Here is an 18,414-nt window from a genome sequence, read left to right as displayed (position 1 = left end):
GTCTTCATGGACTGATGTAATACAAAAATTGAAGGCAACAGAGAGGAAAGTGAAGGGGGCTGCACCGTCCCCTGCTGAATCACCTTTAACCAACCAATTTGGTATCTCAGGCATTGCTCTGTTTAGCAGTATCCTGTACACAAGTGAAATTACTAAGCAATTACTAGACTACTGTAGCTTTGTAAAAACATGCTTTAATAATTGTATAAATGCTACTTCATGGTAAGTTTTAATAAAAAGCTGCTATTGACCTTCAGGATCAATTTAAATTCCAGTACAAACCAGGACGTGGCACGTACAGATTTCAATTTCGTGTAGAGGCCCGAGGGAGGCAGAAGGGAACTGGCTGCACTGGTGCACCTGGCAGAGACACCTTCCCAGAGGAGCTGCTCAGTACTTGCAGGTGAGCAGCAACCGCACTGTGAACACACTCAGTGCTCCGGGGGTTTTCTCATACTTTACCAGGGCTTTTCTCCTCCCATACACCACAATGCACCTGCCTCTCCCATATGTGTCCTGTTCTGTTCTTTTCAAGGTGTATAAACCATCCACCGCTTTCTCCTCTAGCTATAAATGCAAAGAGAAATGCTGAGTGTCAAAGCACAGGGTATATTTAAGACACTGACTCTCATACCATGTATAGTCATGAACATGAAATTCCACCACACTAAACTAGTTCTAGTTCTATTTAATTCTGCAAAAAGTAAAAAGGATGTCAGGAAAAAGATGCCTCTTTATCTGGACACGTTATATAACTAGATTTTTCCTCTGCAGTCAGGGTATATAAAAACTTGCGGTATCATTCTGCTTCTCTTCAGGATGTGTCAGTAAGAACATGAATTAATTGTCTTCCCATGGAGAGAAAAAAGCCAACCTCTGAAACTGAAATGGAAAAAAACAAAAACAATAAACAAACCAGGATCCAAACAAACAACTTAGAGGCTTCTGCAAAAATACAAAGTAAAAATACACCCACTGTGATAAGATTTTTCAAGTTACTTTCTATAGGCTATTTATAGAGGATCCCATCTCTATAAACATTGCCCCATTTTGAAGACTGACAATATCTCACTTTAATGTCACTATTAATGAGACGAGATAAGAGTTTCTTGGCTAGCGTCTGCTTACAGCTTCCAAAGGTCACAGTGAGCGCTGTGGGAACAGCATATAAAGTACCCCCTATATTTGGTACTGGGAAGTGATAATATTCCAACACATTTCTAAATTATGAGTGTCTGACCGAGGAAAGCTCCAGTACTTTTTCCTCACACTGATCCAGTCTGACTGCTTAGCAAAAGATCTGAAAAGGCTACAGCTGAAGATGGAGTTTGAGCTCCTAGTTTATACTGTGGTATCACAAACTACTCTACAACAGGAATGAAGAGGAACAAAAAAAGATAACAGCCAACTGCTAAAATAAAAATTGGAAAAAAAAAAAAAAGAAGAAAAGAATTGCATTTGTGCTCCATCTTGATTTCCCGTATCAGTCTCCAGCCAGAAAATGGCAAGTTCCAACCTCTCAAGCTAACAGAAGCATTTGCAAGCATGTGTTCTCCCCCTCACTCTCTCCATCCATGCTCTGATAAGACTCTTAATTGCAATGTCTGCAGGTGATGGAGTGTTTTCTGCACTCTCTTCTCCCTCAGACCCCATTTCAGCCATTCTCTGTTGAAAATACTTTCAATGTCTGTTACAGCTCAGATTATCCAAGCACCACTGAAATGAAATGGAGAAAACAAAGGGAGTGAGCAGGAATGTGATGGTGTACCTGTGTGTCAGCAAATCACACAGTCTGCCCAGAATAACCCTGAAACCAGTCAGGGCACTGATAAAGGTCTTGCTGTAGTAACACTGAGTTTACTCGGAGTAGCCAGGATGATTTTCAGTTCATGCTGAGCTCCATACCTGAGTTGGTAGAGTAACTAAATAATTCAGGTTGCAAGTAGGCTGTGGAGATCATCTGGTCCAACCTCTAGCTCAAAGCAAAGCCAGCTTTGAAATTGCATTACACTGGGGAGGGCTTTATCTCCACCTAGTATTTTATAAAGTAGTCTAGACATGACTTTGTGAACTGCGGCTCTTACAGCGCAGTGGGACATGAGATATTTTAACCTTACAACAAGTCTGCAGAACTGGTGTGGTAGGCAGAGCCCTGGAGCTGTCTTAGCACTGAGGGTGTCTTCCCCCAGCGTAGCATCTATTGGAGCATTGTGCAATAGGTTGTGTTACAAACCTTTTAATGGTAACAACTAGGTCAAGACATTGTTCTTCTGACTTGGAAACTGGTTCTGTAGAAGTCAAGCACATTCCTTCTATTCATGATAGGCAAGAGGATTTCAAACCCTGGTTTTGGGCTATAATAAACACACACGGTGGGCAGCTGCAGCCATTACTTAGGAGTTAATCCCTGTAATATGCTTTGTTAATCTAACTACAATGATCAAGTGGTATGGAACATATTCAGCATACCCATAGGGTGTATGTTAGATTAACAGGATTACCTGCTGCTGATTGTAATACTAACCTGTATTTATTCAGCACTTCTCTGAAGAGCAGAAAGTACTTATAAAAGTGGGTAAATATTTGTTAATCCCAGAGAGGAAAATGGGAGTGTAAAGAGGTTAAGTAACAACACCAGTTCTACACAGCGAACCAGTAGCAATATCCCTGGGCACATGATCTAACACAGCATTTCTTAAGCCATCAGTTGATAAGACCTGCTCATAAAGTCCTAACAATTACAGCACATTCTGATTTCTTATGCTGACAGTCTGCTTATAAAGCAACATTTCTCTCGCTAGTTTAGCTTCCATTTTCACTACTCACTTTTTGCTAACTTTGAAAGAGTCTATACAAAATACATTTGGAGAGCAAGTATATAGGTTATGATGGTAAACCTAGCAAAGGGATCACCTTTTCCTTTGTGCTGTAGCACATGTAACACACTGTGCTATGGAATAGTCATATGCAAGCATTCTGAACCATTTAAAATGTATTGGGTGTCTTTTCTAGCCTGTGTTCATAAATTCTTATTTTGCATTCCTTGTACAAAAGCTAGCACTCTGATAAAATAATGAACTTTAAGAACAAAGTGTTTCTTTTCTTTAAAAGATCCTTTCTGGCCACAACCCAATCCCGTGATTCCTCTCTTTAGATATTATTCTTCTAATGTTCAAAAGGTCATCTGTACCCCTGGAAACCTGTGAACCCTGAACATACACTGTACTGCTTATTAGCTCATTAGTGCCTCACACTAACATTCACCGCTGTAGCTTTCGATAAAGTAAAAGAAAAAAATCGATGCCTACCCGATTTGGGCAACAATGTGTAAACTGAAGAGTAGCACAGACATCATCCCACCTTATGTTTGTATCTAGTTCAGCATTTACTTGAAAGGAAAGGGTGGAACATAAGTCCATAATCAGGAACCTCTACAGCAAAGGAGGAAGATCAGACATCTCTGAGGGATAATTTGTCCCACTTATTCTAGACAACTATTTTAGTATGGATCTCCTTCCGGACATGCTTCTCTTCATTCCCTGCAGTGTGAGCCTAGACAACGAGATGCCTGCTGGTGGATGAAGTTCATTAAATGCTCATTTTTTGCATTGGCAGTTTGAGACCTACATGTTATACGAAGTGAGACACATCCTACCCCTGTTGCAACCAGAGGCATAATGCTAATCACCTCTGTGGTGTGAGTCAGAGAAACTAACACCTGACATACAATCATGCCTTCTAAAATTCAAAGTCCTCCAATGATCCACTGATTTTTTTTTCCCCAACACTGCATTGATAAAATCCCCTCCAGCTTCATCAGTTATTTCAATCACCTAAAATATTTCCCTACTTGCTTTTAAAATAAATCCATCTCTAGCCATCCCAAGGCAGGCATACAGGTTTTAAGCTACTCCTCATTTCTTGAACAGAGAAATCCCTGAGTAACTTGGGTGTGTATCTTACATTGACATTAGAAAACTGCAGCTGTAAATGTTATACTGTGATTATTTGTGCACAGGAAATAAGAGTTTGCTGTGGCACAAGTTCTTCTGCAAAGGAAACTGGAAAATGTTGTTTATATTTTTTGGAGAACTGCAGTTAGGTAACTATGCTACTTAGGGCATTAGATGTTGGGAAGCAAGAAAAGTTCAATTTTACCTTCTTATACTTTTTAGAAGAAATGAGAGGCAAGACAGAATGCAATCTTCCTCTTCAAGACGACTGACATACGATCTCTTAAAAATCAGCAGATGAAATTCTGGTTTCACTGGAGTCAGGAATCTGTTTTAAAACTACTGTTTTAATTTTAGGCACAAACCTTTACTGCCAAAGTCTGGGGTTTGGAGAACAGCCATTAGTCTCTGACAACTGTGAACAGAGATGGTTCAGGAAAACACACTGTTACGTTTCACCGACAGGTAGTTCACTTGAGGAGCCTTACAAAGAGGAGTAAGAAATTAGAAATTACTACGTGTTTTTCAGTGGTAAATAGAGTGAGTCGTCCCACAGCAGCCAGCGCCAGTATCAGTACCCATCTGCACTGCAGCGAATCCAGTTGCCATCCCAGTGGCTTTACAAGTGTCCAGTGCTCCCTCCACAGGGCTGGTGGTGCAGAGAAGAGGCCTCAGCAAGGCTGAGACTCAAAGAGCATCACTAACAACCTGCAACCCACAGCAGTACCTATTTTTTATGTGATTCTGTTGCATTTTCTCTAATTAAGCTGCAGAAAAAAGCACAATGCCCATTGCCAGTTTCTGGACTGAGAGGATGGGGAAGGTGGAAGCTGTTTTGAAGGCACGGTTATGTCGGCTGCTTTGATTTTGTTTTGAATCTATTTTAATAAAAATCTCTACTCTTGCTCATGTATTATCTCTTGTCCCTTTATCTGAAACAGATGACTCAATCCCAATTTAATATTAAATATATTCCGGGAAAAATATGCTTCACAATCATGCTTTTTTTTCCTCCCTGGCATAGAGAGCATAAACACTTATTAAAGTTTAAAAGAAAAAGGCAATCTGAGGATTAAAATAATATTTAATTAGTAGCTATAGCACTCATCATCTTTCAGGTGCACAACACAAAGCAACTCATAAGAATTGTTATTGTTATCCCCATCTCACAGAGAAATGAGGTAAATTAAATGATCTGCCTAATGACACACTTAGTGTTAGATTCCAGACCTGGCTCCCAGTTCTGTGCTCCACCAACTAGGTCACATTTAGCAACATACAATTTTAAAAAATTCCCTGCTCTCTAGTCACCAATATTTGAGATCTTAACCTTTCACTTTCTCTTTTTTCCTTTAGGTTCGGTGATACTGAAGAAAGACTGAAAGAGCTGAGTCTGTTCAGCCTGGAGAAGAGAAGCTGAGAGGGGATCTCATCAATGTTTATAAATATCTCCAGGGTGGGTGTCAAGAGGATGGAGCAGACTCCTTTCAGTGGTGCCCAACAACAGGATGAGGGGCAATGGGCACAGACTGAAGCACAGGAGGGTGCCGGAGCCCTGGACCAGGCTGTCCAGAGAGGTTGTGGAGTCTCCTCTGGAGACATTCAAACCCGCCTGGACACCTTCCTGTGTGATCTGCTCTGGTGAACCTGCTTTAGCAGGTGGGTTGGACTGGATGATCTCCAGAGGTCCCTTCCACCTCAACCATGCTGCGATTCTGTGAAACTGAAGCTAATAGCATGACCCCAGCTTTGTTAATATTGTATCAGCATAATGTGCAGAATTTCCCAAACCAGAAAAAGGATGTATTTTTCTCAGTTGACTGTTGACATAAAATGATCCTGTGTTTTCCTACTAGAATCAGAGTTACTACACTAGGAGGTACACCATGCATTAAATCACTGAGGTTGAATGTGTCCCAAATACTTGCAACAGAATACACATGTGATTTTGAAAAACCAAAAGCAGCATTGTGAATTTTGTCCAAATGTTCCTAAAGAAGAGTGTAGCAGGCTGGTTTAATATTAATAACATTTCTATCACCTAGACTAGGATTCACTGACCTGACACCTTGCAACACATGCCTGGGAGCATGATTTGCCAACATTTATTGTTAGATCCACAAGAGAAGGGTGTAACTTTCCTCCCAAGGGAAGAAGCTCAATCAGATTTGTTGAAAACTAGAAAAGACAGCAGCGAGCACTTCTCATCAACTTTGAGAACCTACCTGGTACCAGCAGAGAATGGTGTAAGTGCTTACTGATCTTTGCCAATCCAGGTTATGTTATTTCAATGATGAAAGAGCCTGGACATTATTCAGTAGCAGAATTTGAATAACATGAGGTGCTTTCAATTTATTGTGAGGCTTTTGGAGGTAAAGCTAAAGAACAAAGAACAGTTTTCTTCAGTTCATTAAATAACATTGCTTAAAGTTCACTGTGTAGCTTTATTTAACTTTTGGCGGCTCTTTTTGTACATGGGTAGAAATATCACCGAGATGTTCCTGCTGTGCTGGCAGCCTCTAAGACTTGATTCAATTATATCCATCAAGATAATATTGATTTGCATTTTTTTATTAAAGAATGATACCCTGAACCCTTTGAATAATTAACTCCTCTGGGGAAAGAGCTTTTTTTCTTCTAAAACAGGTCTTCTTCATCTGGAGCAGCCAAGGAAAAACAAAATCAGCATGTAATTACTAACCACTGTTTATGTCTAATGTTTGTTCGTAGTTATTCTTCAAAGGTTATTGCATCACTCTATCTATAAACACCTGTCTACCTTTAGAATTAATCTGAAAAATTTAATATCCAATTGCAATCCCCAGACAATACTTAACATCCCATTAAATAATTGAATCATTAAATGTTAAATTGATAGTCAATTAAAATTTAACAGTGGATCGTGATTTATTATCCTAAAAGGCTTTTCATCATTTCCTGTTTCTACAGTTGCAATAGCAAACCTGAGTCCCACTAACTCATAGCTACCAAAAGAAAACCAAATTAATCCCCACTGTAGAGTATGCATGGTGGTGGAAAAGGATCAAGTTCAGCATTTCCTACAGCATTTTTTCCTCCAGCAAGTGAACTCAATTGCATAGCATTGTAAGGTATGTTGTGTCAAAGTATGTGCTTCCTATAGCTTTAGACAAGGAGACAATATTAACTAATGTAAGCCATAAATTGTTTTATTTTAACTGATGGTAAAGAGATAAGCATGGAAAAAAAAAGAGACAGAACTAGTCCTGCTGGTCTGGCAAAGCTGATCCATGTGAGGTGTGCTGAGGTAACACAAACGTACCTGAGAAAGAGCTTATACAGCCTTTTATCTTTCCATGCTATAACTAGAGCTACACTGAGCAGGAGTAGTAACCAACCTACTTTAGCTATTTAAGGAGCAATTAAACTACATCAGTTTGGGTGCTAGTGAATAACAAAGCTTCTGGTAGTCTGTTATCACTCATTCCTTAGCACTGTATCTCAAGATATCCAGGAGAAATGAAGTTGTTGGGTGTCTCCCAAACCCCTGTTTCTAGTTCGCGTGGTCGGTATTTTTGTAGTCTGATCATAAGGACTTTCAACTTTAATTACACATCCTTACACCTTTGTCACTAATTATAAGAAGATAAAGCACTTTATTTTCTCTTTCTGTGCATGCTCAGCCCCCAACACGGTTTTGATTCACAATGAAAACCTTTAAACGTCGCTACACTTGAGATTTTAAAAACCAGTATCTATAAGATCTTGCATGGGCCCCTGTTGTAACTGCACAGGGATTTGTGGGTTTATCCCGGAAATGAAGGAGGGGAGCCCCAAAAAGCAATTTCCCCCCACTTATCACAGAAAACATCTTCCAAAACCACAGTGTTGTGACGGTTAATGTTGGCTACCAGCTGAATAAAATGACCCTTTCTTGCCAAGTGCCTGTGATTGTTTTAGACAGTGAGACACCAATTTTCAAGCACAAATATTTGAAGAGCACATCCAGATTTTTTATGCAGACAAGTAGGCTTTAATGCCCAAATGTGGATTATTTCAGGCATTGATAGTTATGCAACTGGCTCTGGAGTTTTACCACAGATATTGTTAAATACAAATTCCTGTTCACCTGTGGCTTCTTACACTTTTTTTTCCCCTAGTGATACTACATCCAAAAGTGCTGGTACTTATTTAAAGGTGGCTGAAAGGAATAATTTATTCAAGCGTGTTCTGAAGTCACTGTTTAAAGAGCATGTGTTTGCAGAGATTACTGCTTTCTCAAAGAGGAGCTAAAGAGTTACCTATTAGCAGTTCAACCCCATACACAGAGCCGGCTGTAAAAAAATATGCCCAAGACTCCTTGCAGGCAGAAGAAACTGCTTTGTAGCTTATAAGTTCCATGTATTTACAGCAATAGTTTGTTTTGCAGGTACTTTGCATGGTATTTTGTTAGTCTGAAAGCATTTTGATATTTCCATTGACACACTGCATCAATACACACACAAAACTTCTTTAGTAGACATGAGTTTTTGTGGAGACCATTGTGAGTGCTGACAAAATAACCAGGTAAGAAAAAACAATCTATTTTTCTGTATTGTATGTTTAAAATCCTGGTCACATGGATTGGGAAATATATTCTAAAGCTATGCAACAAATTCAGAGATGTTTATAGTCACAAGTTAAAACTTTGTGTCTTTGACATTGTGACCCAGGATTTCACTGCTTACTCCAAATTTTTAACTTTTAAAGAAGCCAGATAATTTTTAAAAGGTATTTGGTCCTGATCTAACTTCTTCAAGGAATGAAGAATCCTAGGGAAGTGAAACACATATCTCATTATCTTCTCTGCTTGAAAATGAAAAAATATTTTATCTAGCTTCAACTTCCAGTCCCTGGGTTTTAGATACTTCTACTCTTTCAGTACTGAAAGCTTGGTTGCACCCCAAATGTGTGATTTTTGTCTAAGCTGCTGTCAACTTTTACTCTGCCTGTTTCATCATTTTACCTTCTGGTCTTTGCTAATTTATTTTATATGCATTCAAAATATTGCATTTTGATCACATGACCCAGCATCATTTCCTATACAAGTTCATTTTCAATGTCATTCATGGACTATGTCACTGTGGCTGTCACCCTCTGCTTGCTCTCTTGGTCATTTAGGTCAGTAACTACTCAAACTAATACATTTTAAACCACCTTTGATCAATCTTCACGTTACTCTTTGCACGTGGGAGCTGCTCATTCACAAAACCCACATTGTTGTCTTTCCAACTTCTCCTTAACATTTTCCTTTATTCTGGGGCTAATGGGGAAAAAAATTACCATTAAACAACTGGAGTGCTACCAACAGCTTGATCTACTGTATTGACTAACATTGTTCTCTTGTTGCCTAATATCACCCTTCCTGCATGTATTAATCAGCTACTCATTAAGACAAAGTGTTGTGTAGCCATAAAAACAAGGAGTTTTAAATAAGGGGAATAGACAACACCTGTGTTGTATGATGTAAATGTTGTACAGCTGCTGTTAGAAAAGCCAAATACCTACCATTGAACAAGTAATTTGGTAGTTTCAAATACAGCTTGCTTTATACATTATCTTCGCACAAATTCTATTTTGTAGGCCTGGTCTTTACACTAAATATTTAAATCTGAGAAGCAAACATACCTGTTTTTCTTTTCAGTGCCCACTAACGAGTATTTCTTCAGGCTACATGCAGTTGCTGATATATTAGACCCATTTTCTATTATTCAATTTTGTTTGCTTGTTGGTTTTCCCTGCTGAAAATGCTACATATTACCAGGTTCTTCTTGTTGTGAGGAATCACTGGGGAGGCCTTAAAAGTTACCCAGGAACTTGAGCTACCTGATTTCCATGGTGTGAAGGACAGTAGCTCCCTCATCATGGCGCATGGGGATTTTTTTGATGCCTTTTGATTTCATAAACAAATATGTTTGTTTGAATGCAGCAGTAGGCAAGCGGTCAGTGGAAAGTCCTGAAGCAAACTGGTGAGGAAAATTAAAAAAAAATGAATTTAATGCAAATGTGGGACCGGCTTTGACAAAATGGATGATGAGACCAGAGCGTGGCAGGAATATCGCACCCGCATTGAAGCCCTTGCCACTGTCCGACGGGGAGTTTTTGGAGCTCAGACACCTCTTGTGATGGAAGGAACCTCAAAGAGAGCACAAGCTGAACACCACCAGCTTCCAGTAAACTGGATGACTCATCAACTTCATGGCCTCGGGTACTTTATTCATTTTTTATCTTCTTCCTCCCACATCTTCTGGTAGAAAAGTCTTATGGTAAAAGATGAGAATGCGTGTCTTGCTAGGTCACTGCAAAATATGATCAGCTAGCTTAACATAGTCTCAGTTTAACTACTTGGTTTTCTTACGACATGAGGAAAAGGTTCTTCACCCAGAGGGTGCTGGACACTGGAACAGGCTCCCCAGGGAGGTGTCACAGCCCCAAATCTGATGGTGTTCAAGAAGAGACTGCACAACGTCCTCAGACACACGGTGTGAACTGTGGGGTTGTCACATGCAGGGACAGGAATTGGACTCCATGATCCTTGTGGGTCCCTTCCAACCCAGGACATTCTGTGATTCTATTGTCTTGCTGGAGTCCTTCAGAAGAGCGTGAAGGTCTTGTGTGACAGGAGGTTGTAGCATGGAGAGTGTTGGTCTCTTCTCCTGAGTAACAAGTGATAGGATGCGAGGAAATGGCCTCAAGTTGCTCCAGGGGAGGTTTAGATTGGAAATTAGGAAACATTTATTCACAGAAAGGGTTGTGAGGCATTGGAACAGGCTGCCCAAGGCAGTGGTGGAGTCACCGTCCCTGGAGGGGTTTAGAAGATGTATAGATGAGGTTTTCAGGGACATGGTTCAGTGTCAGATTTAGGTTACAGTTGGACTCGCTGATCTCAAAGGCCTCTTCCAACCAAAATGATTCTATGAGTAAGGGATCTGAGGTGGTGGACAACATTCAGTTGTAGATGAACCACTTTAACCCAGCTCAACTCCAGCTCCTCTAAAGCTTTCTAACCTCCCAAGGCACCTCTACCACGCGTCATCTGTCCCCCTACAACTTCTCTCACCACGCAAGAGCCCCTTGTCCCCAGTACCCTCAGCCCCAGGGCAGCTGCACAAGATGGCGACCCGAGAGGCGCCTCCACCCGCCCCCGGCGCCGCCAACCGACACCGCGCACGCGCAGACGGCGGCCTGCAGCGCCCCCGCAGGTGCACTGCGCCCATCGCGCCTGCGCAGAAGCGCCCTACAAGTGCCCCCTCCCCCTGTGCTATATCTGAGTACGCCGCGAACCGCACGTATAAGCGGCCGTTTCACGCCTCTTGCCTCCCTCAGATCCCTCCGCTGACCTCAAAAGCGACCCTTATAGCTCAAAGCTCAGCCCGCCTGAGGTAGAAGCATAAGCCTCAAGGGGCGCCACGGCCTCAAACACGTTTGTTTTTCCGTTTGGCCCCATATTTGGGCTCTTCGTGGACGTGGGCGGGCTGGCGGACTCCTTCACTCACAGCTCCGCGGAAGGATACGTATCCTTTTTAATCCACCATCTGCTGAGCAACGGTTTCGAGGCGTGGCCAGGAACGCCGGCACCGCCTCTCCGGGCCAATCGCAGCGGGAGGCTTGCTGAGAGCCCCGCCCCGCTGGCGCGGCAGAGCCAATAGGAGCGGGGGATGGGACGGGGGGCGGGAGCGCGGGTGAGGGGGTGTGTGCGCGGTCCCGGGAGCAGCGCTCGCCGCAGTCGCTGTTGCTGGGGCCGGGCGGGGGAAGCACCGCGATCGCTGAACCCGCTGCCCGGGCGCCCTGTGACCGCGGGGTGCGCCGGGTGGGGACCGGCAGCAGGGGCCGGGCCGGGGCAGCAGGTGAGGGGCAACGTTTGGAGGCGGGAAGGAGCGGGGTGTTGGTGGGGCCGAGGGGCGTCCGGGAGGAGCTCGGCCCGCTCGCCTGTTTCCCTGCGCTCCCTTCAGCTGCCGCTTCGGTCCCTCGGAGGGGAGGGAACAAAGAGACGGCGGGGACCGGGGTGGGGACGGCTCGGAGCTGTTGCTTTCCACCCACTCCCGCAATGATTAACAGGACCGTGGGCAAGGGAGCGTCCTGGGGGTGTCTGAGGGGCCGGGAGAGGGAGGGAAGAGGACAGAGGAAGCGCCGCTGCTCCCACCCGGGCCCGCGGCCCGTTGTGGGGAGCCCCGCTGCCCGCCCTCCGCTTCTGATGTTTTTCCCCTCTGCTCCCTCCCTGGAGGCCTCCCGATGAGTTAAAATGGTGCTGAGGCTCGAGGGGAGCTGGTCGCTGCTGGTGGGGAAGAGGTTCCTGAGCCTGTGGGAGGAGGAGGACGGGCCGTGGGACACGGCGCGGGTCCTGGAATGGCCCTGGAAAGCGGGCAAGATCCGGGCGGTCTCGCACACGGACATCTCCAAACAGGACCTGAAGGTAAGGGGGAACTTTGGGAGAGACCTTCTGGAATGAGCGGGCTGGCCCTGTGACCTGGAAACTTCGTGTGTGTTCTATATCTATATATATACGGGTGTCTGTATACACACACATATATATATGCTGTTGTTGGGGGAGAGAGGTCTTTGGGGCAACTTGTCTGCTGAACATGCTGGAAAACACGTGTATCTCTGGCTGAAGCCCCCAATGTGCTTGTACTGATGCCGGAAATTACCTCAAACTAATTAGAACTGTGCTCTCTTCCACCAGTGGTTTGAAAACTTCCGGGTTTTACTGCACCTCGGTTTTATTTCTGCGTGTTTCCTAAACATGATTTAAGACCTTGTCAGTTGTAAAGATTTTTTTCCCATACATTGCACTTATAAAACTGAAACACTCCTATGTTGGTGTGACAGGTGATTTTTCTTTCTAGCTCTTTCATAGAATCATGTTGTTAGAAGAGACCCTTAAGATCATGAAGTCCAACCATAACCTAAACTTTGCTTTAAACCTAGTCCCTAAGAGCCTCATAGAATCATTTTGGTTGGAAGAAACTTTTAAGTAGCTGGTAATGAACAAGTACTTCTGTTTTAAAAGATGTACTACATTCCTGTATGGTGCTGGAAGTTTCTTGGATGCTTCTTGCATGGTGGTCCCTTTTAGATAATGATTACCAACAGGATTTTTAAATATGCAATCAGTTATTGCAAACTTAGTGTAATTTGTTGACTGTAGTTTGGGTGAAAGTCAAGTGACTTTCACGCTTTGACTGGGAAGCTCTTGAAGGGCTGTTCGGCAACTCTAGTCAGTAAAACTGTTCAGCCATGTCTGAGCAATTGCTATAGTATACAAAGTATTTGCTAAGGACAAAACTCCTTTATAGTAAAGACAGCTTATTATATGGTCTTCTTATTCATTTCTACAAGGGACTTTGGTGGCAGTTGGTTCTGACAGCAAGAACAGTAGCGTCTTTCCATTAAACTGGTTTCCTTGCTTTTCTTTTTTAATGGGAAGAATTTTGTGACCTCTGATTATTTGACTGAACACCTGCTCCTAGTCAAATAACAAGAAATCCTATGTGTTTCTAACTCTTCTTTGGAAGTGGTAACTTTGTTATGGAGAGTTGCTGGTTGTTAGAGGCTGAGCTTGTGGATCTGCAGCAGTGCTGGAGTTTTGGTCCCTTTTGGTCAGCTGGGCTCTCCCTATGCTGTTGTTGGAGTGAGGAGGAGGATGGTGCTGCTGCAGAAAGCTCTTAAGGACCTTTTCTGGGACTTAGAAGGAGCAGGTGCTGTGAGGGACTTTACTGGGAGCCTTGTAACCGGTTACGGTTCTGCCAGAAGGGATTGACTTAATGCATTCTCCAGTGAAAGTGTTAAAGAAGTTGCAAAGTAGAAAATTGAAGCGTAGAGAGCTTTTGTACCCAAAACACATACTATTTCTTTTCCTCTCTTGCAGCTTTGTGGAAGACTAATGTATGGTTGGACCTAAAATAGTAATGGAGTAGGAGGAAAAAAAGGTCTATAAAGGAGTAGAAATATTTAATCTTTTCATATAGCGTCAGGAGAAAGCTACAGAGTAGAAAGACCGTCAACTACTTTTGAAAGTGTTTTCTGAACTGTATTTTCCTGTTTGTGTGGTGTTGATACTATAGACAAAACAAGCCATTCTGGTTCTGGTACTTGTGTTATTTGCTTATCTCTTTGTTTCTGTGAACTTCAAATTAACTAAATTCATTTCTACACTCATTAGTTTTACACCTCCTCTCTGTGGTAATACTGTTTTGTGTGCATGCTTTTACTTGCCTTTCCCCTTAGAGGGAAGCTAAACACATTGGGATGTTTCTAAGTTTCACTCAGCTGAGGTTTCTCTGCTGTTACAGTAAATTAGTTAAATGTATTTAGACTGGGTCATTATATTTTATGGTAAGAGGGAGTGATCTTTCTGAGAGCAGTGTTCTCTACCAAAATGTTTCAATTCCGGTATTGGCAAAGTAGTGTTTGTCATCTTTCCCAATCCCTTGCTGATCTCCCTGTGTTGCCTATGAAAGAGTAGTAATACCATCCCAAAGAAACTGGTCAAGCCACCAGGTTTTTGCTATGAAGTGACAATTGCGTTTCTCTTGAAAAGTTTGTATGTCTTCAGAGATTTGTAAAGATTAATAACAATTAAGAGCAGGCAGCAAGTGACCTTCACATTATATAATTTGTTCACCTTTGCTGGGTTACTGTCATTTGTGCTTTCAGTAAATAAACAAAACTTATTCTTTGGGACTCTTAAGATATTTCTGGAAAAACAGCTTGTTTATTCAAGTACTCTAATTTAGAGTTTGTGAAAAATGCGTGTGACGCTACTGTATACAGTCCTTTGAAGTTCTTCTGTGTTTTTTCCCCCTGATTGTAAACTGTGGTGGCAGAGTTAACACATTTAACTGCCCTTGAGCAGCAGAGGACTTTTTGAGTTGTAGGGTTAAATAGGAATATTAATCTTTTATCTTGACAGTAACAATAGCAAACCAGTTAATGTTGTCTATCACTTATAAAATACTAGGTCAGCCTGGAATGCTTTAGTGATTGCTTTATTATGTGACAGAAAGGCAATAATCATCTTTGCATTATAAGCATTTCTAATTATTTTTTTTTTTTAGGAGATTGGTGTTTATCCTTTTGCATGTTGCATGTGTCTTGAGTTTTGTGGTTAGTCACTCCTTGACTTTGTTTCCTTCCTGTAGATTTGTGTAGAATTTGATGATGAGCCATGGGAAAAAAGAAGGTGGATAGAAGTCTATAGCCATAAAATGAAAGCATTCCTGGTGGAGCAAAAGCTGGTACTGGCTGAAAGAAGATCTCAAGACAATCCGATGTCTCCTGTCCAATGGCCTGCAATGGCAAGTATAGGCTTGACCTAACTCACTTTGGTTCTGCAGTTCTGTCTTCTAAGGACAGCGTTGTTACAAGTGTGAATTTCTCAAGTACAGCTACACTTGTGGACTCTTACATGTGATCTGAAGGGAGACTAAAAGTCTTTGTACAGCTAGAGCTTGGCAGAGGTTGTAAGTGTTTGGACTCAGTATTTTGTGCCTGGAGATAAAGGAATGTATTTTTATATCTTTTGTATTTTATGCCTTCCCTCTCAAACCATTGTGCTGTACAGCATTAATTCCTTCTCCCTCTAGCCTCGTGTTTCTTCCTTCTATCATGGAACTGCAGTTAAGAATAGAAAGAAAAAGGGTGAATAATAGGCTTCTAAGGATAACCTGTATTTTTATCTTAAATTCTTGTTTTACCATGCCTCAAGTACTGTTGATTCTTCAGTGGTTCTTGATTTGAGACAAAAATAATTGGAATGACTTGTGTGATGGCTGCCTGCCACAGATAGCTTGTGAGATCTGGGTTTTGTGCATATGAAAACCTGAGCTGTGCTGTATGAGCCAGTGAACTAAGCTTTCTGGAGCCGCCACGCATGGCTGGCTCGGCAAATTGGCCTGTGGAGGTGAACAGGGAACATTTCTTAATGTATTCAGCCAATATAGTTTTACTTGACTACTTTGGATACAGCTACTCATAAAAGTAGTTGTGAAATAAATGAAGATATAAATTTGTGGAAGATTAATTATACTGAAGTTGTAGTCAATGTTTAATACTCTTAACTTTGCTAGGTATGAAGCGTGCGGTGTAGTTCGTATTACTGTGTTTTAGCTGAGGTTTTTCGTAAGCAAATCTAATGTAAGCAGATACTTATTTTAAGTAAGGCCAAATAGGATGGGAGCGGAAGCGGAAAAATGGATCGTTTATTTTATTTTCCAACCTGTGCATCAGTATCAGCATTTCTACTAGTAGATTCTACTGATAAAATGTTCTGAAAACCCTACTTGTTTGATCTTAGCAGTTGTTTCTTTGCAAGTATCTGAGCAGTTCAGACTGGATACTTGTCACACATAAAGTTTCCTTTATGATGCCTTTGAAGCGTGGTTCATGCAGTGCAGATGTTTCAAACTCATTTAGCAGAGGAACATGTAGCGTAAAGTACAATACTGGCGCTTGCCCTGGCGAAGAAGGCTTGTGTAGTGAGAGGGGGAGGGAAAAAACAAGGTAGGAAAGAAAGCGGTCAAAAAAGGGATGTGTTCCTGACAAATGGAATGGCTTTGCAGAACTCTTGTCATGCCCAGTCACTCCTGGGAAGGCTCGTGTTCCTCGTATGGTGAGACTGGCCTTTTGCCAATGCTGTCATAGCTGAAGCAAAAACAACAAAGGGGAAGAAAGTCTTTGTCTGCTCGATCTGTCCTTTCAAAACCAAACACGTACTCTATCAGAATAATTTTTTTTCTTTTAAATGGGGCACAGATGTGCCTTTCAGGTAGGGAGGAGTATTCTTGCCTCTGCTGGTGGTCTAACCCTACTCAGAGCTGTTACTGCAGGACTAAACAAAACTTCACCTTGAACATATTAGGGAAGAGTTCAGAGGCTTTTAAAGGAAATTTTTATTTCTCGTCTCTTTTTAAAGCCTTTGGAATACCTGAGCGCACAACTTCATCATTGCACTATGGTGGTATAACACCTTTGAGGTTATTCAAGTCATCATATGCCTAAACAAAGCCTTTGGTTTATTATCAATGTTGCATGAGCTTTGAGACCTGCAGTGTAAGTCCTGCAGCAAGCCTTACTGATCTGCTAATTATTCCCTCAATCTACTGTAAGGAGGGCTTTTCATTAATGTAGCCACAATTAGAACTCTTAATATTAGTAATTTCTTTATGCTGAGATGAGTGATTAATGATTGTTAATAACAGCCACCTGAACTGAATTCCTTACTCTTTCTAATAAAGGAAATTAATTTCAAGTATAGTCCAGTAACTACTTTATTAGGCGTGTGTTAGAAATGTTATTAGAAACTTGTTTTGTTACCAGAGTTATCATTTTAGTTTTGCATCTATTTCTATAAGGAATGATAAGATCATACTCTCTTTCTAAGAAAATGTTTATTACTTTTCTAGACTTACAAATCCTTAGTGGACAAAGCTGGTTTGGGATCAATGGTTTCAGTACGCTATCTCGGTGAAGAGAAATGTGTTTTTCTTCATGAAAACCTTTTGACACCTATTCAGGTAACCTTGCATGATATTATAAAGATGGAAGATAAGTCTTTTATCTTGGTATTTAAAATGCTGAGTTAGCATGTTCTAAATGCAAACTTTAGATGGGTAAAAACTTAAAAGGTGTAGTTGTTCATTGCCATAACTCATAAATATCAGTTCTGAATGTAATATGTGTGTTGATTAAAAATTTTCTGAAGCTGATCCAGGACATGGTTGCGTAAGAAAGCTGGATGAGGCAGTATGCTAGGACAGGTACTCAGTTCAGGTGGCAGCTGCTGTATCATGTTGATGGTGGAATTAGTCTGGAATAGTTTCCCTTTGTTCTTGTGAACATGATTGTCATTAATACGGAAGGAGTTGTGGGGATTTCTGGAATAAATCTTGCTATTTAGTAGAAACACATCACTTTTAATGCTAAACAAATGTGGAAGTGGGCAGGATGTAAATGAGAGGGCTGAAATTATAGTCCCTTTATTGAGCACCAGGAGGAAAGTTTGTTAGTGGAAATTAGTTAGAAACTGGCTGAAAAAATTGCCCTGTGTGACTGACTGGTCGGGAATTTTGAAGAATAGTATCTGATAATGATAAAGGATGTAACCCTTTCAGGAAACTACTCTGAAGACTTATAAACGTTCTGAATAAAACTTGTAATAGATGTCCCATGTTGAAACTGCTGGTAGTGCCATCATTAGTGTTTTACTTTGGCTTGTTAACAGTCAGCAAACAGATAATGCCTCTTGCAAAACTAATGAAAGAATCACTTAAAGCTGAATTTGAGTTGTAGATTGTTGCCTTGCCTGTGTTGGCTTAACAAAAGAGTAAAGATTTCTTTATGTAGAAGTCTTATCTCCATACTGGAATGAAGAAGATTGCTTTTCTGGCATCTTGAATAACAGCTTCTTGACTACTAACTCTTGAGCCTTCTGCTTCTTACAAAC

The 18,414-nt window shown here is 41.5% G+C and overlaps 2 protein-coding genes across 2 annotated transcripts in view; one reads left to right on the top strand and one right to left on the bottom strand.

Annotated features, from left to right (window-relative positions):
* REEP1 (receptor accessory protein 1) overlaps nt 1-18,414 on the bottom strand; it is a 499,521-nt gene that overhangs the window by 71,783 nt on the left and 409,324 nt on the right. The gene's annotated exons all lie outside the window — the stretch shown is intronic.
* The window catches only part of KDM3A (lysine demethylase 3A), a 34,394-nt gene continuing 27,650 nt past the window's right edge, over nt 11,671-18,414 (top strand). Inside the window, exons 1-4 of the mRNA XM_065837162.2 lie at nt 11,671-11,818; nt 12,196-12,384; nt 15,113-15,268; nt 17,375-17,485. Of these exons, the coding sequence (XP_065693234.1) occupies nt 12,214-12,384; nt 15,113-15,268; nt 17,375-17,485 (438 nt within the window). The 5' untranslated portion in view covers nt 11,671-11,818; nt 12,196-12,213. The remainder of the gene's footprint in view (nt 11,819-12,195; nt 12,385-15,112; nt 15,269-17,374; nt 17,486-18,414) is intronic.

The sequence above is a fragment of the Patagioenas fasciata genome, chromosome 4 (assembly GCF_037038585.1).
Source record: "Patagioenas fasciata isolate bPatFas1 chromosome 4, bPatFas1.hap1, whole genome shotgun sequence".
In the NCBI taxonomy this organism is placed as follows: domain Eukaryota; kingdom Metazoa; phylum Chordata; class Aves; order Columbiformes; family Columbidae; genus Patagioenas; species Patagioenas fasciata.
This window is presented reverse-complemented; position numbering and strand designations above follow the sequence as displayed.